Here is a 23581-nt window from a genome sequence, read left to right on the forward strand (position 1 = left end):
ATCGCCATTCTGTCATGCAGTGAAACATCTTGTAGTAACATCGGTAGAACGTTACATAGGAAATCAGCATACATTGCACCATTTAGATTGCCATCGATAAAATGGGGGCCAATTATCCTTCCTCCCATAATGCCGCACCATAGATTAACCGGCCAAGGTAGCTGATGTTCCACTTGTCGCAGCCATCGTGGATTTTCCGTTGTCCAATAGTGCATATTATGCCGGTTTACGTTACCGCTGTCGGTGAATGACGCTTCGTCGCTAAATAGAAAGCGTGGTTGGTGGTTGTTGGGATGTTTAAGGGGGACTACAAAAAATCTGTCATCGTCCAGTAATTTCTCTTGTGCCCAGTGGCAGAATTGTACACGACGTTCAAAGTCGTCGCCATGCAATTCCTGGTTCATAGAAATATGGTATGGGTGCAATGGACGTTGATGTAGCATTCTCAACACCAACGCTTTTGAGATTCCCGATTCTCGCGGAATTTGTCTGCTACTGATGTGCAGATTAGCCGCAACAGCAGCTAAAACACCCGCTTGGGCATCATCATCTGTTGCATGTCGTGGTTGACGTTTCACACGTGGCTGAACACTTCCTGTTTCCTTAAATAACGTAACTATCCGGCGAACGGTCCGGACACTTGGATGATCAAGGATACCGAGCAGCATACATAGCACACGCCCGTTGGGCATTTTGATCACAATAGCCATACATCAACACGATATAGACATTTTCCGCAATTGGTAAACGGTCAATTTTAATCACAAAGCAAATACCGTCCGCACTTGCTGAATGTTACGTGATACCAGGTACTTATACTTTGTGACTATTACAGCGCCATCTATCACAAAGCGAAAAAGGTGGTCCAACTAAAACATTCATATTTCTTTACATACTACACGAATATGTAATAAATACTGGGGGTTCCTATTTAAAAAAAAAACGCACTAGATATCCGATTGACCTATGGCAGCGCCATCTAGCTGGCCAACCATAGCGCCATCTGGTTTGCCCCTTCAAGCTAGACGAGTTTCGCTCTTTGTAGTTTTTTCGTTTGATGCTTGTTTCGTGAGATATTTGGCTCGGTCCCTATGAATGGAGCACGGTGTATGCACCCCCGAACCAGCTGAGTAGGTTACTGGCACGGCTCTACTGGTATGCCGACTGACACCTGCCGGGTGTGTCAGCTTGTCTCATGGCGCCGCCGACACTCTGCTGACGCAGACAGGCTACCTCTCAGAGACCGCTGTCTGACGGCCCCAGCCACGAGACCGCCTTCACTCCTTCGTCGTCTCCACGAAGATCCGACGGAAGATCGTGCTGTAGCGTCATGGTCCGAGGTACAAACCGAGGACCTCGCAGATATGAACCGCTGGGGTCCGACGCCAAGGGACGTAACGCCACAGCCCTCGGTCCTGGGTTCGTAGCTCCGAGTTCACCGCCGTCTCCGGCCTGCCTTGCCCCAGCCACCTCAGTCCGAACACTGTCAGGCGTTGCTGACTCAGCAACAGCCGGCCAAAGCCACTCATTGCAGGGCTGCCTCTTCGAGAAGCGCTTACATTGGAGTTCTGGGACCTCCGCGCCTAGGTGTCGCGTTCAACGACCGTCGCGTGGGGGACATTGCGCTACGTCTGTTTATGATCAAAAATAAAGAACTTTCACAACATTTGGCTACCTTTTTCACCTTCACCCACCTCCAGCAGAGCACCATTCGCCCACTCCATTCTCACCTTTACCGTAGGTTTCTATGTCGTACGTCCCTTGCTGCAAGTCCACTGGACGTTGACGCCGCTTCCCGCTTTCTTTTTTTTCCAGATTGCAGATGGCGCTGCTCCTGGACTCGTGGGTCGCCGAGTTGGTGGTCGTCTTGTCGGCGGCCGTGTTCGCTGTCTACCTCTGGTTCTCCAGTAGCTACAGATACTGGAAGAACAAGGGGGTGCCGTACGTGGAACCTACGGTTCCGTTTGGAAACTTCCGGAGAAACTTTTTCGGCCATGAGTCTATTGGTCAGACCTTGCAGAACATATACAATCAGCTGCCAAGTAAGATATTTTAAATTTTTGTCAGTGATAAATAGACAATATTTATATTCATTATTAGTTAAGGGAATCTGGGACATTATGTGTGATGATGCAGACGTGTTCTGACCGTTTACAACGTTACACTCCCTGGCCGCACCTGCGTGTTCGTCCCGTGCCTACTGTGGACGCCACAGACTGATGTCTGAGCCGGCCCACAGCCTCGGAGTGACGGGCTGGTCTGTCTTCAACGTACTGCTGCGGAAGTCGAAGTGGCTGGCTCAAGGGCGAGTGGTTCCGTGGTCTGGTGTACCCTTAGCAACTGTTAGGAAAAGCCATTCTGGAAGTCCTGGCAGGTAGCAGCATTCCGCAGCCAATGCAGTTAGCGTCAACAGGTAGCGGCCAGAGGAAAGGCCTGAATTCTGTTGTTGTCACTGACTGGCTGGAAGGGCTGAATGTTAAATAACTTCGTGGAGCTGCCTGGAAATCGAGAAATCAACTGGAAATCCTCGTGCGTGGCATGCAAGTGTCGAGTTTTGAAACTTCTCGGGCGGATTTCGGTAGCCGGGAGGCAGTCACCAACAATACTGTTGGCGTCTGCAAAAAGCAGTGGAAGAGTTGGCAAGTCCCTGTGCGTGGGCACCGGCTTCGTCATTTCGCTCTTTCTAAGGTGACTGCATGCACTGTAGGTAGAAGAGGCGGCTTAGCGAGACATGGAACCATTAGCGAGGTGGATGGGGACTCGCCGACATGTAACACTTCACAGTAAGTTCCGTTCTTTCCGGCGGACACCTGAAGCGTATTGTTCCTCTGTGTGCCCTTAACTTTTTTGGCTTCACACGGTTATCCGCCGTGGAGATAGCCTCGCGGTCTTAGGCGCCTTGCCGTAGTTCGCCCGGCCCTTCCCGCCGTAAGTTCAAGTTCTCCCTCGGGCGTGGACGTGTGTGTTGCCCTTAGCGTAAGTTAGTTTAAGTTAGATTAAGTAGTGTGTAAGCCTAGAGACCGATGACCTCAGCAGTCTGGTCCAGTACGGATATCCGATTTTGTATATGCAGCAGAGACCAGCACGAGATGCTAGAAACCATTTTGAAATGCAATGCTGACCTTTTTTTGGTGCTCGATGTGTACTCCAGCTGCTGGAAAATGATCATCTTTAGAAAGTACTTGGATGGTATGGTATAGGAGAGATGGCTGTTTTAATCCTGAGGAAGCTCGCTCCCCTCTGGGAGTGGCATGTGGGCAAGGCGGAATATGCGGTTGTCAGCGGAGAACAATAGTGACATGGTTAGACATGAGTTACGAGAGAGACATAGAGCTCCGATACAAGACACCCAAGGGCAGACCCCTTAACGCAAAACCTACATTGTATGATCAAAAGTATCCGAACACTCTTGTGCATTGTGAAACTGATCACTAGATATCATGACAGGAAGAACAGTTAGTATAAAAGGAGGCGGGGAGTATTGTGTTGTTAGCCGAGAAGCGGTAACTGCAGAGTGGATTGGGCACTAGAGATCAGTAACTTGAAATCCGGAAAAAATGGTTCAAATGGCTCTGAGCACTATGGGACTTAACATCTGTGGTCATCAGTCCCCTAGAACTTAGAACTACTTAAACCTAACTAACCTAAGGACATCACACACATCCATGCCCGAGGCAGGATTCGAACCTGCGACCGTAGCAGTCGCGCGGTTCCGAACTGAAATCCTGATTGGTCATTGGATGTCACCCAAGTAACAAATCCAACAGACACTTAATCCCTCATAAAGTTGTCCAAGGCAGCTGTTGGTGATGTGATAGTGAAGTCGAAACGCGAAGGAACCACGACGGAAAAACTAAGGCCTCATGTGCTGATGAACAATGACTGTCGAGCATTGCGGATGTCGCTTCAAAAAAGTCACGTGAATTCAACTGAACGAATCAGCCACGAGTTCCAGAATGCAATTCTATACTGTACTTCAGGTAGTATAATGACTGTGCGTGGAGAGTGAAAAAGAATTGGCTACAATGGTCGAGAACTCCCTCCCCATAAACCACATATTTCTGTAATCAATGCTAATCGACACTTTGCGGTGGTATAAAGAGCGACGTCTAACTGTGGCACTGATAAAAGCTATCATGTTGCCCTTCGAATGAACATTATAGCATACTGAGAGATGAGGAGTTGGGTGTTGGTTGTGACGCCCGAAATAACGGCAACTACAACACGCACTACACGTCATAAGTTTGGTCTGACCAAAAAAGTCATAAAGCCTATTTTGTGGGAAATTTTACCATCTTTGCTGGATATTACGTCGCTTCCGAGTTACAACCGAAAAATCAAAAATGTTCCATTTTTCGTGTTTTTTTTTTAAATTTTTTACCCACTCTCGTGTCGAAATTTGGATGGAACTTTGACTATTCTGATTCATCATCCTCAAAAAACATAGAAAACTTTTCAAAAAACCTTCCTCTAAGAATCCTCACTTGACTGGACTGTAGGGACCATATCTCTAGCCAGGGCACTACGATGTGGTACGTTACGTCAAAGATGTTGAGGAAACATTTTACGTTATGTTGCTAATTTTGCACTCTGGCCAGCGCATTACATTTTAACAATGCGTGACCAGACGAAAATTTTCACTGTAATCAAAATTTGTCTGTTTGACGGGCCATACTGTACGCCCTTGGCAATGGGTAAACAGCTGCAACTGCGAAGTAGTGGTGAATCCAAAATGAAACGATATTTCAGTCCTGCTGACGGCAGCAACTGAGCCAAGCGGAGGGACTAAGCCGACGTTTTGACTACGGCTACAGAGGCCTTCACCTGCGCCCACTCGTGTTCCGTGTTGTCGAGTGTGTTCCCTTGTATTTCCTCGTTACAGCTCTGCTGGCCACTGCGGCCTGCAATCTCTTTCTCTCTAGAGGTATAGTCTGTCGTTGTGTATAAATGCTTAACTAAGTGCATCTGTTTAATGTCGCCTTAGAGAGGGTAATGCGAAAGACACAAAGTGGAAACCGTGGGTGAACACTGTTTAACAGAGCGACCCAGGGTCTTGAATATGCGGATGATACTGATTTGTTATCCAGGAGGAAACAGGACCTGGAAGGAAAGCTTGAAAAATTAGAAAGATATGGAGCGAAGATGGTGTTCACAATTAATCAATCAAAGACCAAGTATATGTTAACACCTACAGGTAGGGAAAGGTATAGCGAAGGTGAAAGAAGCATAACTGTGAATAGGAAAGAATTTGAACACTATGAGAGCTTTAAATGTCTTGGGTCACACGTAACTGACAATAATAATATCAGAGAAGAAATACACGCAAGGATTACAGGTGGTAACAGGAGTTACTTCACACTGATTAAAGTATTTAAAGCAAGAATCGTTATTAGGATTCTGAAGCTGACTGTGTATCGTACAGTTATTGTTGTATGTTAACCGGGGACCTAGAAAAGACGGAGAGGCACCGTCCCCGCCGCAGCCGCAGTGGTCCACAACCCTACGACGACTACCGCAGTCGCCGGCCGAAGTGGCCGCGCGGTTCTGGCGCTGCAGTCTGGAACCGCGAGACCGCTACGGTCGCAGGTTCGAATCCTGCCTCGGGCATGGATGTGTGTAATCTCCTTAGGTTAGTTAGGTTTAAGTAGTTCTAAGTTCTAGGGGACTAATGACCTCAGCAGTTGAGTCCCATAGTGCTCAGAGCCATTTGAACCATTTTGAACTACCGCAGTCCACCCGTCCGCCCCCCCCCCCCCCCCAGGGAACGTCTCATAGCAGACGAATGTAACCCCTATGTTCGCGTGGTAGAGTAATGGTGGTGTACGCGTGCGTGGAGAACTTGTTTGCGCAGCAGTCGTCGACATAGTGTAGCTGAGGCGGAATAAGGGGAACCAGCCCGCATTCGCCGAGGCAGATTGAAAACCGCCTAAAAACTATCCACAGACTGGCCAGCTCGCCGGACCTCGACACAAGCCCGCCGGGCGGATTCGTGCCGGGGACCAGGCGCTATTTCCCGCTCCCGAAAGCCGTGTGTTAGACCGCTCAGCTAAGTATCGTACAGTAGTGAGAATTGTGGTGATGTATGGTTAGGGGACTTGGACAACAACACAAAATGATGATGAGTTGTTGCAGACAAAAGAAAGGAAGATTCTCAGGAAAACCTTTGGGCCCGTGAATGGTAGGGGGTTTTGGCGAATCATAAATAATAAGGAGATCAGAGACTCGTACAACAAACCCGATATTGTGACAGAAATAAAGAGTAATAGACTATGTTGATTGTGACATGCAAACAGAATGGTGGAGAACAGCACAGTAAAGGAAGTTTTCATATGAAAACCAGGTGGACGCGGTATAAGGGGCACACCAAGGACCAGATGGCTAGACAAAGTAGAGAAGGAGTTGCGAAGACAGAGATTTAGAAGATGGAGAGCCAAGGCAGCCAGCAGAGAAGAGTGGGCAGAGATGGTACACGAGGCTAAGGCCCTACACGGGCTGTAGCGCCAAGGAGTAAGTAAGTAAGGGTGTCACAGATTTGAAAAGTTTGCTGGCGCGGTAATTGAGTATCGTATCGCCACACACCTGTCGCATTCCCCTGATACCAAATCGCAGACGGGCTTATGACTGGCGATACGAAGTGTCCTTATGACAAGTTGGATACTGTTAAGTAATTAAAATATTCATGGAACCCTTGCTCAATACTGCAGTGCAGAACAGATTGATTTGTGAGCTAAAGCAAGAACTGCGCTATGTCCCACTCGCCACACTGAAGTTAAAATTAAAGTTCGAAAAAAATTGGTTCTGGATATTTTCAGAGTCTACTATCCTATGCAGTGTCTTGAAACACAGCAACGCAGTTCAGAACTAAAATCAATTAAAGTGTACATGAATTTTACAAGTCATTAACACCACGCTGCTGTTCAGTGAGGGGGGGGGGGGCTACCGAAAAACATTTTAGAGTTTCCGTTCTAGAAAGGGTTCCAGTTGCTAGATTTGTCATCCGGAATACTTCAATCACTTTAATCGTTACGGACACGTCGCTTATCAGCTCGAATCTTGAGTCCTCCATGGCGAACATCCAACTTACCAAGGCGCACATGGCCGACGGCCACAAATAGCCTCCATTTGTCATTCGAAGCACGAAAAAATTACAAGTAATATACATTTTAACATAAAAAATGTACAGAGATAGCTGTTGTAGAGGGGTCCCAAAAAATGTATCCACTGTTTAAAAGTCCATAACTTGCAAACTAATTGACAGTCTCATTTTTGGTGAAAGTGTAGATTAAAGTCGAACTTAAAGATATCACTGTAGGTGTTCGAAATGGTCATCATTAACATCCACACACAAACGATGCCGCTGAACTGCAGCACGAACTACTGACTGAAACGTGTTCAGTTGGATATTTGCACATGAATGTAAGATGGATTTTCGAAGTTCATCCAATGTGCGTGGCTTCTGTCGACAAACGACGTCCTTTAGTGTTCCCCGCAGGTAAAAGTCCAGAGGAGTTAGGTCTGGGGAACGTGGTGGATACACCACAGCACCTGTACCGCCTATCCATCTTCCTGGTAGATTTTCGTCGAGATAGGCCTGGCACGATTTTGGTAGTGGGCTGGGGCACCATCTTGTTGAAAGTAAATTCTTCCGTCTCCATATAGGTCTCGGTTGGCAGGTAAAATGGATGGATGGCAGGTAAAATGGATGCCTGAAGCTTCTGAAGGTACACCTCACCGGTAACTGTACCGTCAAAGAATAATGGCCCAATCAAGCCTCGGTAAGACAACCCACACCACACATTTACTCCTGGCCAATTCACGGCTTTGTCTACATGGACGTTCGGATTTTCGGCCGCCCAGTAGATGCAACTGTGGCGATTTACTGTACCATTGAGTTTGAACTGTGCCTCATCAGACCACACAATCATCTCTGCAAACTCTTCATCGTTGCGCACCATGTTAGTAAACCACTCGCAGTATTCCATTCTACAATCTGGGTCGTCCTCGTTCATTGCGTGTAGCAGTCGTGGGATGTAGCACTTCCACTTTGCTGTCTTCAAAATTCACCGAACACTTGAGCGACTCACTCCAGTTTCAAGGGCACACTGTCTCATAGACTTCTGTGGTGAGCGAGTGAACTGTTACAACACACGACGGGAGTTAGCTGGACTTGTTACTGTTACAGGTCGTCCAGATCGTTGTTTGTGTACATCTTTAACACAGTCTTCTGCTTCAAATTTGTCTCGAATGCGATGAATCGTTAAACGTGTCGGTGGCTCTGTTTGATACTCATTTCGCCATTGCCGTTGAACCTCATTAATGTTATCGTACTTAAAATACCACTTCAAAACTGACTTCCTTTCATCGAATGTAAGTATTGCGCCTGCCATGTTTACTCGAGTAACTAGGTTCAACTAAGAACAAAACACTGACTATCTGTCGACTGTCATCTGACAAAACAAAACAACGCAATACAACGCTTGTGTGGCGATTGCCGGAACTACGAACTATTACACTACCAAAGATGAAACAACTCCGTGAATTAGTTTGGCAGTTATGGACTTTTAAACAGTGGATGCATTTTTTGGACTCCTCCATATTACGTAATAGTGCCGCTATACGTATTTTTTGCAATTTATTTTGAGCTAAAACACATTTCTAAATCGTGAGAGTGAACATTCCGGATAGCAGCTCAAAATTTACTGCTCTTGTATAAACTGTAAAGATAATGTCAGAGAGTGATCTTCAAGCGCCATCAGTTGACACTTCATTCGTTAAGACCCCTTAAGCCATTTAGAAGTGATCAACTTTTAAAGGTAGCTGGTACATCTATATCTTCCACAGTCGGTACTTAAAGTATTGTATGTGTACGGAGAGGGTGTTTAGACGAGCTTCCGCGTCTCGTTTCTCTTTTTCATGTGGTGCTGTTACCTATTCTGCACCTATATTTGTGTGCATATTTTACTTGCGCGGCAACTGTGAAGTAACCCGCTGCCTCTGAGTATTCGCCTACCACCACGCAATGAACTGCAACGCCCATCCTCCCGGGGAAAACCGTCCTCGGTAACGCTGCAGACACCCTGTTATTGGTCACGTGACTACCGGCTCACCTCGTGGTCTCCGTGTATTCCGCCAACAGCAACAGCAGGGGTCGAGGCACGGCTTGATGGTCAGAAACATGGACGGCATCACACGCCACGTCTTCGGTGAGTTGCGATCACAGAGCATTCCCCGCCCCCCCCCCCCCACCGCAACCACCACCCCCCATTTCGCCAGCCTTGGGTACCTACCACGCTTAGAGTAGCACCAGTCTCGTGCCGTTTTATCTGTGTCTGCTTATTTACTCACCACTTCATCTCCCCTCTTTATCGGGTTTAGATTAGAGTAGCTACTTTTCAAGCTAATTATAATCTCGCTTTACAGTAGTCGACGGCAGAAGGCGAGACCAAACTTTGTTTAGTGCAGACCGAACAGAAGGTGTTTGACAGTACTCCAGAGTACACGGCCGACGCACGTGACACTGCATTGTACAGTCACGTTACAGTCGTACTCGGTACTACCTCTGCGTATTCTTAGCTTCTGAAATGGTTAGTCATCATACACTCCTGGAAATTGAAATAAGAACACCGTGAATTCATTGTCCCAGGAAGGGGAAACTTTATTGACACATTCCTGGGGTCAGATACATCACATGATCACACTGACAGAACCACAGGCACATAGACACAGGCAACAGAGCATGCACAATGTCGGCACTAGTACAGTGTATATCCACCTTTCGCAGCAATGCAGGCTGCTATTCTCCCATGGAGACGATCGTAGAGATGCTGGATGTAGTCCTGTGGAACGGCTTGCCATGCCATTTCCACCTGGCGCCTCAGTTGGACCAGCGTTCGTGCTGGACGTGCAGACCGCGTGAGACGACGCTTCATCCAGTCCCAAACATGCTCAATGGGGGACAGATCCGGAGATCTTGCTGGCCAGGGTAGTTGACTTACACCTTCTAGAGCACGTTGGGTGGCACGGGATACATGCGGACATGCATTGTCCTGTTGGAACAGCAAGTTCCCTTGCCGGTCTAGGAATGGTAGAACGATGGGTTCGATGACGGTTTGGATGTACCGTGCACTATTCAGTGTCCCCTCGACGATCACCAGTGGTGTATGGCCAGTGTAGGAGATCGCTCCCCACACCATGATGCCGGGTGTTGGCCCTGTGTGCCTCGGTCATATGCAGTCCTGATTGTGGCGCTCACCTGCACGGCGCCAAACACGCATACGACCATCATTGGCACCAAAGCAGAAGCGGCTCTCATCGCTGAAGACGACACGTCTCCATTCGTCCCTCCATTCACGCCTGTCGCGACACCACTGGAGGCGGGCTGCACGATGTTGGGGCGTGAGCGGAAGACGGCCTAACGGTGTGCGGGACCGTAGCCCAGCTTCATGGAGACGGTTGCGAATGGTCCTCGCCGATACCCCAGGAGCAACAGTGTCCCTAATTTGCTGGGAAGTGGCGGTGCGGTCCCCTACGGCACTGCGTAGGATCCTACGGTCTTGGCGTGCATCCGTGCGTCGCTGCGGTCCGGTCCCAGGTCGACGGGCACGTGCACCTTCCGCCGACCACTGGCGACAACATCGATGTACTGTGGAGACCTCACGCCCCACGTGTTGAGCAATTCGGCGGTACGTCCACCCGGCCTCCCGCATGCCCATTATACGCCCTCGCTCAAAGTCCGTCAACTGCACATACGGTTCACGTCCACGCTGTCGCGGCATGCTACCAGTGTTAAAGACTGCGATGGAGCTGCGTATGCCACGGCAAACTGGCTGACACTGACGGCGGCGGTGCACAAATGCTGCGCAGCTAGCGCCATTCGACGGCCAACACCGCGGTTCCTGGTGTGTCCGCTGTGCCGTGCGTGTGATCATTGCTTGTACAGCCCTCTCGCAGTGTCCGGAGCAAGTATGGTCGGTCTGACACACCGGTGTCAATGTGTTCTTTTTTCCATTTCCAGGAGTGTACAAATATACGTTATCGAATGGTTTGCTCAGATGGATAAGTGTCAAAGAAAAACGTAGTTCAGTTGTGTCAAGAAGAAAAACGAAAAGGTTAGCTTCCTATAAAAAAAATTTAAAAATAGAACATTTCTGGTTGAGAGGGAGGACACCGCACTATGGTGTGCACACTTACTTAGAACGATGAGAAAAAAAAGAGACGTTCAGGTAAATTTCAATTCCTGTCGGAACACATCCAGTTCTTAATTACGAAAAGTTCGTAAATTTCTCCTTCCACACCGCCGTGTGTCTCTCGACTTTGCCAGTCATGCCAACTGGCGTTTAACGAACTGATTTTCCTTTTGCAGCTTTACTTAGAGGAGCATGTGACACTGCCTTCGCCAGTTCCCAGTGCTTGTGTGGATACAGAAACTTCTTACATGCATTTTGTGACCGTCGCTGCGAAGGAAATCGCGATGGATAACGGTTGCAAAGCTCTGTTAGCCTTTCTAGCTCGAAAAAAGTAATATGTTGCAGTATTTTTCAGGAACTTAGATCTCTGCCTCCTTCGAGTAGGTAGGTAACTACTTATTTTACCTGTGTAGTCAAGGTATTGTGCAGAACATGAACAACACTTTACTGTTTTCGGAGCAGCCTGCTAAATTAATCACATGTAGCTTGATCGTCACACGCCACAGTTGTTATACTAAAATGTTGGCATTCAAAACATCGTAACGAAGCAGAAACGTAGGTCTGTATTAAGAGGTGGATGGTATCTGCCGTAATAAATCCTTAGAGTACCGTTATACTGAACGTTAACACACGTGCAAGAGTTTCATGCTGCTCACTGTCTACATTTATTCATACTTTTTTTTGCATCACTGGTACTCGCCGACTCCCATTCCTACTTCCGCAATCTGCATCAAGATCTATTATGCTCTAGTGTGGCGGGTCTGCCCTGTTGTAATTCAGTGTACTGCGCAACTTCATCACGATAGAGTAATTTCATAACCATTTAGCTTTTATTAGGACAAGTGGAAGGCAGTGGTTTCCAAACAAAGTGTCTCAGTTCGGTCTTTTCATGGAACTGACGGTTCCTGGAGTACTGAACGTAAGTTCTGTATAGATATATGATATTTTTATAGGTAGTTTGTTGTTCTCGTTACACAAAGAATGACGCATTTTGACAGGCGACTTTAAATTATAATTTCTTGTTTTCTGCATTCTTCGGGCCGGCCGATGTGACTGAGCGGTTCTAGGCGCTTCAGTCTGGAACCGCGCTGCTGCTATGGTCGCAGACTCGAATCCTGCCTCGGGCATGAATGTGTGTGGTGTCTTTAGGTTAGTTACGTTTAAGTATTTCTAAGTCTAGGGAACTGGTTACCTGAGATGTTAGGCCCCATAGTGCTTAGACCCATTTGAACCTTTTTTATGCGTTCTTCGTAAATTATTCTGGTGGCAAACAGGCCACCACATTACGTTTTTTGGGCTTTCCAACAAGCCACCGGAACAGTTAAGAGCCTTTTTAGAGGAAGTTAATAGTACTTACTCAGCACCCAACTACCTCAGTACGCCTTGTAATATTATTGGATTTCAGATACTTTGCATATGAGATATTTGTCATAAAAGAAAAGGACACTCAACGAGGTGTAGCTCGTCAAAATGCTAAGCATCACAGCGCGAGAATAAAAAGAGATGAAATTTTTTTTAATGTGCCCCTATACCAAAACGTGCGTCCAGCGTTTAAATACTCTAAATAAACACTATGACCCACTGGCCGCAGATATTTAAATCATTGCCGCAGCGCTTGATAGCAAGAAGATGCGAAACGGAAGAAAGAATAACATATCTTTTGTTAAGAAATATTCTAGAGACTTCATTAACCCTTGTACTTTTGGTCGCCGACATGTTAAGACGTACTGTATAGCATTGCTACAAGTTGTATTTTTATTTTGTATAAAAACTATGTGAAACGACGAACAAACATTTCGGTAACTCGGGTGTGCATACAATGTACTTACGCACACGTAAGGACATTTAATTTTAAGAAGGAACGGACTGACAGAGCAGCGATTATTCGACTGCGCCATCCACAAAAGAAATATCTGACGTAAGTCATTCATTTGTTGTGTGTTTGTCATTGTTTAGAAGTTTAATGTCAAGTTGTTCAAAATATACTAATATTTTACGATACAGTAATTTTCTTCTTATTCTTTTCTTTCATTAACCAAAAATGATATTCAAATTGTATATGAGCTTTGTTACAGGGTCGCTCTTTAACACGGTGTCTCGATTGTATTTGGGAGACCACTAATGTGTTCAACACCCGATCTGTTAATCTTTCTCTTACGAATTCCACTAATTTGCTTTCATTTCCATTTTTATATTCAAATAGGTCCCTTACGTATTTTCATCGAAGATTCTGATTGCGTGAAGGCAATCTGGGTCGAAAGGTCAATTATTCACGTAATCAACCAGAACGTCTCCTGTACACAATCGAGAACCGATGCGTCGGTTATCAATTAATAATCTCTCTCTTTTAAAGTCGTACTAAAAACGGCCACACAGGATAGCCGTAAGTACGCAATCTAGCGTTAGCTTGCATTTTGTCAGTAAATATTACCAACCAACAATTACAGCATCACTATTATTAATAAACAAGTTCCTAACGCCAGAGCCTGTTACAACAGAGATCCGGCCGTTGACGACTGTTTGTCCTCAGCAACCGCATGCTCCAGTGCCATGTAGCACACATTGAGCTTTTTTCCTACTTTTGTGGATATTCCCAGTGCTGACGGTATATTGCCGACTGACCCAAGATTCCCGTTACCTGCGCCCCTATTGGATGAAGCGGAGATGACGAGCCACCATCAACGGGACACCAGGATCGCCGAACCCGTGTCAAGCATATTCTGACCAAGTTTACTGGGATTCGAGTCACAGAGCACATCTGCATTTAGATATGTCACGTCGTGTCGTCTTATCTGTGGATCTAGTGAAGACTGGTAATCGATACGACAGTTGTGGTGGGTTGTATGTGTTACTACTTAGAGGTGATATCTGTCGTTAATTTAATTCGTAACTATACTCTTTTTTCGTTTCAGAAGAGAGGTACGTCGGGTTTTACGGATTCCGTCGGCCACTGCTGCTTATCCGTGACCCTGAACTCATCCGCCACGTCCTTGTCAAGGATTTCGGGACGTTCCACGACAGGGGACTGTTCATCGGCGACGAAGAACCTCTCAACAAACATCTCTTTTCCCGGCGGGAAAGAAGTGGCGCCAGCTGAGAATCAAATTAAGCCCTACGTTCACATCCGGCAAACTTAAGGGCATGTTTAAGGTGAGTTGTTGTGCGACTCGTAGATAGACCTTTTCTGCTACAGATCAAGAAGCCTTGAAGCAAAAACTGTTTTTTGAAAGCTGCAAAACTTTCCCTTGTATGGGGAATGTTGGCAAAGCGCTCGATGACAGCACAAACCTGTTTGAACATTGTTGGAGCCTATAGGTTCTGAATCGATGTCGCTCCTTTAACCCTTTCAATGAATTTTTTCTGAAAGAAAGAAAGTTTTTCTTTATGCGCTAAGGCTCTTAGGCGATTAGTTAATGGTTTTAGATGGAAGATTTATATAAAAATATGTACCCATTTTCGAAACATATTTTGTACACTTGGCTTCATTTTATGGACTAAAATAACTAATTATGATTCTCTATTGCAGTAAATAAAATGATTATTCAGTAGTTACCATGCAAAATAACAACAACAATATTCAGTTATATAGTGGAATTTAGCGAACCAACCACGTCTGTGTATTCCGGTGGTCACGAGCTTCTGCGCATTGCTACATTGACATTCTGATATTTTCATAGTAATGCCCAACAGTTGGCAGCGCTTGTGCATAGTGAAAAAGCTGAACATTCAAAAATGTCTACCTTAGGTTTCCACTGGGGGAAAGTACTTCTATTTCAGCTAAGACACGTTAAACTTTAATGTACACAATTGTAGCCAGTGGGTCTGAAAGGGTTAAGAGATCTACATCTACATCTACATTTATACTCCGCAAGCCACCCAACGGTGTGTGGCGGAGGGCACTTTACGTGCCACTGTCATTACCTCCCTTTCCTGTTCCAGTCGCGTATGGTTCGCGGGAAGAACGACTGCCGGAAAGCCTCCGTGCGCGCTCGAATCTCTCTAATTTTACATTCGTGATCTCCTCGGGAGTTATAAGTAGGGGGAAGCAATATATTCTATACCTCATCCAGAAACGAACCCTCTCGATACCTGGACAGCAACCTACATCGCGATGCAGAGCGCCTTTCTTGCAGAGTCTGCCACTTGAGTTTGCTAAACATCTCCGTAACGCTATCAAGCTTACCAAATAACCCTGTGACGAAACGCGCCGCTCTTCTTTGGATCTTCTCTATCTCCTCCATCAACCCGACCTGGTACGGATCCCACACTGATGAGCAATACTCAAGTATAGGTCGAACAAGTGTTTTGTAAGCCACCTCCTTTGTTAATGGACTACATATTCTAAGGACTCTCCCAATGAATCTCAACCTGGCACCCGCCTTACATACAATTAATTTTATATGATCATTCCACTTCAGATCGTTCTGCACGCATACTCCCAGATATTTTACAGAAGTAATTGCTACCAGTGTTTGTTCCGCTATCATATAATCATAAAATAAAGGATCCTTCTTTCTATGTATTCGCAATACATTAATTTGTCTATGTTAAGGGTCAGTTTCCACTCCCTGCAACAAGTGCCTATCCGCTGCAGATCTTCCTGCATTTTGCTACAATTTTCTAATGCTGCAACTTCTCTGTATACTACAGCATCATCCGCGAAAAGCCGCATGGAACTTCCGACACTATCTACTAGGTCATTTATATATATTGTGAAAAGCAATGGTCCCATAACAGTCCCCTGTGGCACGCCAGAGGTTACTTTAACGTCTGTAGACGTCTCTCCATTGAGAACAACATGTTGTGTTCTGTTTGCTAAAAACTCTTCAATCCAGCCACACAGCTGGTCTGATATTCCGTAGTCCCTTTGTTTATCAGGCGACAGTGCGGAACTGTATCGAACGCTTTCCGGAAGTCAAGGAAAATAGCATCTACCTGGGAGCCTGTATCTAATATTTTCCGTCTCATGAACAAATAAAGCGAGTTGGGTCTCACACGATCGCTGTTTCCGGAATCCATGTTGATTCCTATAGAGTAGATTCTGGGTTTCCAGAAATGACATGATACACGAGCAGAAAACATGTTCTAAAATTCTACAACAGATCGACGTCAGAGATATAGGTCTATAGTTTTGCGCTTCTGCTCGACGACCCTTCTTGAAGACTGGGACTACCTGTGCTCTTTGCCAATCCTTTGGAACCTTCCGTTCCTCTAGAGACTTGCGGTACACGGCTGTTAGAAGGGGGGCAATTTCTTTCGCGTACTCTGTGTAGAATCGAACTGGTGTCCCGTCAGGTCCAGTGGACTTCCCTCTGTTGAGTGATTCCAGTTGCTTTTCTATTCCTTGGACACTTATTTCGATGTCAGCCATTTTTTCGTTTGTGCGAGAATTTAGAGAAGGAACTGCAGTGCGGGCTTCCTCTGTGAAGCAGCTTTGGAAAAAGGTGTTTAGTATTTCAACTTTACGCGTGTCATCCTCTGTTTCAATGCCATCATCATCCCGGAGTGTCTAGATATGCTGTTTCAAGCCACTTACTGATTTAACGTAAGACCAGAACTTCCTAGGATTTTCTGTCAAGTCGGTACATAGAATTTTACTTTCGAATTCACTGAACGCTTCACGTATAGCCCTTCTTACGCTAACTTTGACATTGTTTAGCTTCTGTTTGTCTGAGAGGTTTTGGCTGCGTTTAAACTTGCAGTGAAGCTCTCTTTGGTTTCGCAGTAGTTTCCTAACTTTGTTGTTTAACCACGGTGAGTTTTTCCCATCCTTCACAGTTTTACTCGGCACGTATCTGTCTAAAACGCATTTTACGACTGCCTTGAACTTTTTCCATGAACACTCTACATTGCTATAGGAACAGAAATTTTCGTTTTGATCTATTAGGTAGTCTGAAATCTGCCTTCTATTACTATTGCTAAGTAGATAAATCTTCCTCCCTTTTTTATATTCCTATTTACTTCCATATTCAGGGATGCTGCAACGGCCTTATGATCACTGAGTCCCTGTTCTGCGCTTACAGTGTCGAAAAGTTCGGGTCTGTTTCTTGTCAGTAGGTCCAAGATGTTATCTCCACGATTCGGTTCTCTGTTTAATTGCTCGAGGTAATTTTCGGATAGTGCACTCAATATAATGGCACTCGATGCTCTGTCCCTACCACCCGTTCTAAACATCTGAGTGTCCCAGTCTATATTTGGTAAATTGAAATCTCCACCTAAGGCTATAACGTGCTGAGGAAATTTATGTGAAATGTATTCCAGATAAATTGTTATTTCATAATATTTCCGTTTAGTCATCTTGGCTCTTCTCCTCACATATCCATGTTTCGCAGTATCGGCATTCGAGCCAAGATCCCCATTTCCTGTGATGCTATTAGATGACACGGAACTGACCAGCCACCATCCAACGGATAACAGTATACAGTGACGTTTAAATACACGTTGGAAGTATATGAGGGATTGCGACAAAAATTCACCCACTGTCCCCTCAGAGCTAGGTTGCCATACAGAGCGAAATTTTCCCATTCTATCCATGTACCAGACTCAAACAGTTTTAACAGTCATTCCAAATGGCTGTGAGGTGAGGACTGAACTGCAATCCACGATACCGGATCAGAACTCTACGGCATCTACTCTTCACAATACCGACGTGATAGCTTGCCAGAATGTTATTTGTGCACTGTTATTTTAGGCTGAAAGGTAACTTATTGTGCAGATAATTAGTACAGAATACGGAGTGTCACTTAGTTTGCATGCAACTCTTTATAACAATTGAACTGGCGCATATGAGGATGCTAGTACTAGCTTTAAGTTCAGTACAAGAAAAGTAACGTACATAACGTTCTTATTGCATGTTGGAGAATGAGCGTACGGTGTACGATTTTAGAGTTGTGTTCGGGTAGAGGAAGTTTTCAGCTTTTGTTTTTCAAAAGATTTTTAGTTTGAAAACATCCGATGTACTATGCTTGCAATAATTTGAGAATATTGTGGTCATCACTTCTGTGTACGAAGGTTGCCACGACTCAGTGTAAATATAGTGATGTCGGACTGATTGTTGAATTATTTTGTTCAACTGTGCTACTGTGGGTGTTGGTAACAATAGGAACGAGTGTCACACGCATGTGATCTGTTCTGTGGAGTTTCGACTTAAATCACGTGTGGCAGAACAGTATTAACACACGTTAGTGTAGGCAGATGAGAATTTTGCTGGTCAACAAATATGCACAAGCTGGAAATGGTGTAATCAACGTTAGCCATCCCAAAATAGTGCTCAATCAGTGTGGGTCGGTTTCTGGCTTGTGCTAAGCTTTTGAGGGCCGAAACCACGAAATTTTTGAAATTTTTCGGTGTTTACTTCCGATACATACTACAGTAATTCTCGAAATGCCAGAATAGGAGACCATAAAATTTTACGTAAATGACCTACTTAAAAGTTACAACCGGTTCAGCCGTTTGGCCATAATCGATAGTCAAAGATCGACAACGCTTAACGACTTGACAAAAAAGTGAGCTACGCCCATGTTCCAACACCTGTAACTCAAAAAAGGCTACTCCAATTAAAAAGTGTCATTCATAAAAGCAGCATCAAATACTGCATAAAAAGAGTTCCTTAATTTTAAATTGCACTGACTCCTTTGCAAAAATGCAAATGAAAAAGCGAAAGTATTCGTAACGCTAACTTCCTGCTAAGACTTTTGAAACCCAATTCATCCACATTCGTCCAAATATTTAAATTTAAGGGTAATTTAGTTAGTTACCAACTTATCTAGGTAGTTATCCCCGTGTACTAGTATTTATGAATTACCAAGCCAGTTCAACATGATAATAAATGAGTTTAAAAATTTTAAAAAGTGCCATAACAAATGAAAGGTTTTGTTAAGGGAACAATTTGGCAATTATAATATAAAAATGATGAGAGATTAAGTTTATACAAATACTGTTTAAGCAATTACTATTTTGTATTTACAATCATTTAGGATTTTTTAAATGTCTTTCTACGTCTCGGAGAAGCTGTCCCAGGAAAATAACGTCATTGCCAAATCATTCATCTTCTCCTGTCGTGGGATCCAAGTCGATTTTTCACCATGGAGAAATTTAGCACTACAAATTTGTACCTTTGCAGAGGAGAGAAGGCAATGAGTGCATTTACGAGATACCTAGAGAGTGGCCATTTAGAGTTTCGCTCAGAGTCCTTAGCCTATAGGTTCAATGAGGTAGCTCGTTTCAAAACAGAGGGCTGACGGTCAGAGCTTTGGAGTTTTGGCTTTATCCCACGAATGTGAGAATACTTTGCGACTCCATCCACAGATGTGGATATGGCAAATCATATCAAAAGCTTACCAAATTTATAAAGAGTTTCGACTAAGGCAGTTTTAACACCTCCTCTCTGCTGATCGCGACTTCCAACTGTAAGAAACAGTGTTTGTGTCACGTGATGCAGGTGGTGTAACAGGGTTCACGATATGTCTACATGTATATGACCCTCGCAGTGTAATGAAGGGGGCGCTTTAGTAATGATGAAGAAATTGAGAACCATGCTACAATATGATTGGCTGATAACATCACGTGATCGATGCAATGAGACGTTTTGTTGACGTAACAACACCTTGAGTAATTGAGTAATATGTGTTGAAATTACAGGAAACCCAATAAAACTACGAAAAGTGATGGAAAATACGTAAAACTGATGAAATTTTGACAAAAAGTGTGGAAGGATGGGGGTGCTTACATGCCTGGGTACACGCAAATCACTCCGTTCTTCTACTGGTGAGATTGACAACTGATGCTGCATACTATCTGTGCTCTCTGGGATCTGCAGGAAACTCCTTGTTCCGCATGTTGTTATCCACTGTAAGTCATAAAAACTAAAGACCTGTGTCCAAAGATTTGGTTGTCAGTATGACTACCACTTAGGACGCCGAATTAGCGATCGTATACCTGGGTACAATATGCACCTCCAATATGAAGAGTCCGCAGCTCCTGGTCTCGCGGCCGCGTTTTCGCTTCCCGAGCACGGGGTCCCGGGTTCGATTCCCGGTGGGATCAGGGATTTTGATCTGCCTCGAGATGACTGGGTGTTTGTGTTGTCCTCTTCATTTCATCATCATTCATGAAAAGTGGCGAGACTGGGCTGAGAAACGGTTCGGAATTTGTACGGGCGCTGATAACCCCGCAGTTGAGCGCCCCACAAACCAAACATCATCATCATCCAATATGAGAATCAATGCTCAAGATCTCTTCAAAAAAACAGAATACCGAGCCATTTGTTACCCCATCAATATGGAAAATGAGATTAAATGTAGAGGTCATCACCTTTGAAAGCTGTTTAGAAATGCTCCACAATGCTACAAATTCTTCCAGTTTCCATATGCTGCGATGTCCTCCACATTTTTGTTGATAAGACACACCACTTCTGTCTTTTATTTCAACCATCCTATGTGTTGTGTAAGCAACATAGTTTATATCATTCGATGTCTAGGTTTCTGAGAGAGCTAATGGATCGAAGCATGTTAATGTCGGTTTAGCACCTGACACAGAACTCGAAGTTATGGAGGGATTACAAAATGTATGTCAGTGTACAAAACTGTAGTCATACAATGCTTGGATGTCTTACAGTAGAAAAATAACATATCGAAGTGCTTCTGAAAGAATAGTACAGGAGCTCTCTCTTGTGATTGTAATCTGTGTCATATGGTCCTCCTACAGTACGGGCTACAAAACTTTACGCTAATCTGTGCAAATGACTTCGATCACTGGACACCTGCTCCAACATCTAGGTTCCAGGGCAACGCTTCACTGAATTCACGGATCTGCTTACATGTCTACGTGGCTGTAAGCTCGGCTGTGTACGCGCTCGGTGTTGTGGCTGCTTGGGGCGGTCGCGAGCAAGGGGCCACTCGACCCGACAAATGGGGGCATAGTCAAACTTATCGGCCGCTATAGCACACGAATCATATTGCTCTAAAATTTGCAACACTTGAGGAAGTGATGGATCAGAATACTTTAGGATTTGTTCCAGTGTTCTACTATCTGCGACATTGAGTGTTATATCGCCCCTAATCATTAAATCACTGTAAAAGTTTTTTTAGAATGAAATTATAACTAAATCACTACACTTAGCTGCATACAGGCGTTTATATAAGTCAACGGGGACAGTTGAAAATGTGTGCTGCGACGGGAACTCGAACCTGGGATCTCCTGCTTACATGGCAGACGTTCTATCCATTTTTATTTAGTTTTTTTTTTTTTTTTTTGTTCGTTGTTGACCGTTGTGTATGGTCGTTGCGGACGTCACTTGACATCAGTTCACGTTAGTTGTTGATCCTTTCACTCAGTTTTTTTGTTACATAGGCCAACCAGCTCTCCAGCTCTCTGACCGAACAATCCATCTGAGCCACCGAGGACACAGAGTATGGTGCGACTGCAGGAACTTATCTCATGCACTCCTCCCGTGAGACCCACATTCTCAACTTAATGTCCCGCACTATACTCATAGTATCCTGCCCATAATACTCATTACTCGCGGCGTTTCGCCGATTCCCATTCGGACATGTCCGAAAGAACAGATACCATCTTCATATATACTGTAATAGTTGCCACAACTACACGTAAATTTACATTTTCTAGTCATGCCCGTTAATTCTGTGTCCCTCTGACGGTACGTCTGCTCCGGCTTCTTCTGCAAGCAAAAAAACTGATGTCCGGCTGCAGCTACTTGAACTTTCTGCTCATAATATTGAGTTAATGCAGCTATTACTTGCTCATAGCTGAGTTCGTCGGGAGACGCGGTTGGGGATAGTTTTTGTATTAAGCTGAACACTGGGAACGCAGCAATCGAAAGAAATTATTGTAACTTGGCTGTAGCTTCAACACGATGAAATTGACAAACTGCTTGGAACTGAGTCAGGTATTCGAGCCATTCCTCTTCTTCTGGTTAAATTGCCGAAATGTTGATACGCTGGTCGGCGTCATTTGTAGCGCTGGTTTGTTGGTCTATTGAGCAGCGCTCGGCACTTGTGCCGCCAGAAGTTGTTTTACTGTAGTCAGCATGGTAGCAATTTGTTGGTTCTGAAACTGAAAAATTTGTGTTCGATCCATCACATTGGCCATTTGTGCCAAGGGCGCGGAGGCAGGGGGTGGAGGGGCGGTGGGGGTAGCCATGGTTTACACAAATAAGTTGCAGCAAAAAAGTAAAAAAGTAAGCAAAGCGTCTGGAAAGAGAAATTTTATAAGTTCTGCAGCTCCCCTCCTGGAATACACGCAAGAAAACAACAACCCTACAAGCTAAACCACAAGAGAAGCAAGTAAAATGGTCTTCTTCACTGAGTTATCCTTGTCGCCACTTCTGTGTCATCTCATTGCCACTGTAGTGTCTTGTACGAGGGGAAGAAAAAGAGCAGATGTTGGTAGGTAGGCGGTATCCTCTTTTTACAACACATCTGCACACATGTATTAACACGGTTCCTTATTAACAAGAACAAGAAACTACTTATCTTTAAGCAAGTTGGTGTGGTATAAGTTCTTCCATAATAGTTCACGTTAGTCTCACTGCTGGTGACACCAAAGTCCTGCTATAAACACTACATTCTCATAGCAGGTGACGTGAACTGCCAGGCGGCAACTAGAATAGTAACTGAGCTAGTAGCCGAGCTGACTGTGACTGCGACTGACTCTGTCTGCGACTGGGCTGACTGTTTGTGGCTGACGGCCCACGGCAGCGATCTAAATACTGTCTGTCGACAGAGTGTTGGCAGCGCATTGCTTGTGAGTCTGTCTTTGGCCTCTGTCCTAATACGCGCGCTTGATTCAGCCCCTACTGCCGATTTTCTTGCAACCTCTTTGCCGAATGGTGTGCAGGCGACAGCTGATGCCAGCACATATAGAAAACAACAGCAGTCATATCGTACTTCCCTGGGACACGCCTGACGATACACTCATCTCTGATGAACACTCGCTGTCGTGGACAACGTTCTGGGTCCTGTTACTTAAGAAGTCTAGTCCGGTCACACATCTGGGATCATAAACCGTACACTCATCTCTGATGAACACTCGCTGTCGTGGACAACGTTCTGGGTCCTGTTACTTAAGAAGTCTAGTCCGGTCACACATCTGGGATCATAAACCGTATGCTCATACTTTCGTTAACAGTCTGCAGTGGGACACCATGTCAAATGATTTCCGAAAATCTATTAATATGAAATCTGCCTTCTGCTCTTCATCCATGATCCGCAGGCTATCATGTGAGAAAAAGGCAAGTTGAAATTAAAAACGCGTGAGTGATGCTTTCTAAAACTATGCTGATTCGCAGACAGAAGCTTTTCCATCTCAAGGTACTTCTTTATAATCGATCTGAGAATACGTTCAAGAATTTTGCAGCCAACTGATGTCAAGGATAT

General features: G+C 45.0%; 1 protein-coding gene across 1 annotated transcript in view; it reads left to right on the top strand.

Moving 5' to 3' along the window:
• Positions 1-1822: 1822 nt before the first annotated feature.
• The window catches only part of LOC124798769 (cytochrome P450 6k1-like), a 50547-nt gene continuing 28788 nt past the window's right edge, over positions 1823-23581 (top strand). The window contains 3 exon segments of the mRNA XM_047262299.1: positions 1823-2042; positions 14099-14224; positions 14227-14336. Coding sequence (XP_047118255.1) covers positions 1823-2042; positions 14099-14224; positions 14227-14336 — 456 coding nt within the window.

Source organism: Schistocerca piceifrons, chromosome 5 (assembly GCF_021461385.2).
Source record: "Schistocerca piceifrons isolate TAMUIC-IGC-003096 chromosome 5, iqSchPice1.1, whole genome shotgun sequence".
NCBI classification, from domain to species: Eukaryota; Metazoa; Arthropoda; class Insecta; order Orthoptera; family Acrididae; genus Schistocerca; species Schistocerca piceifrons.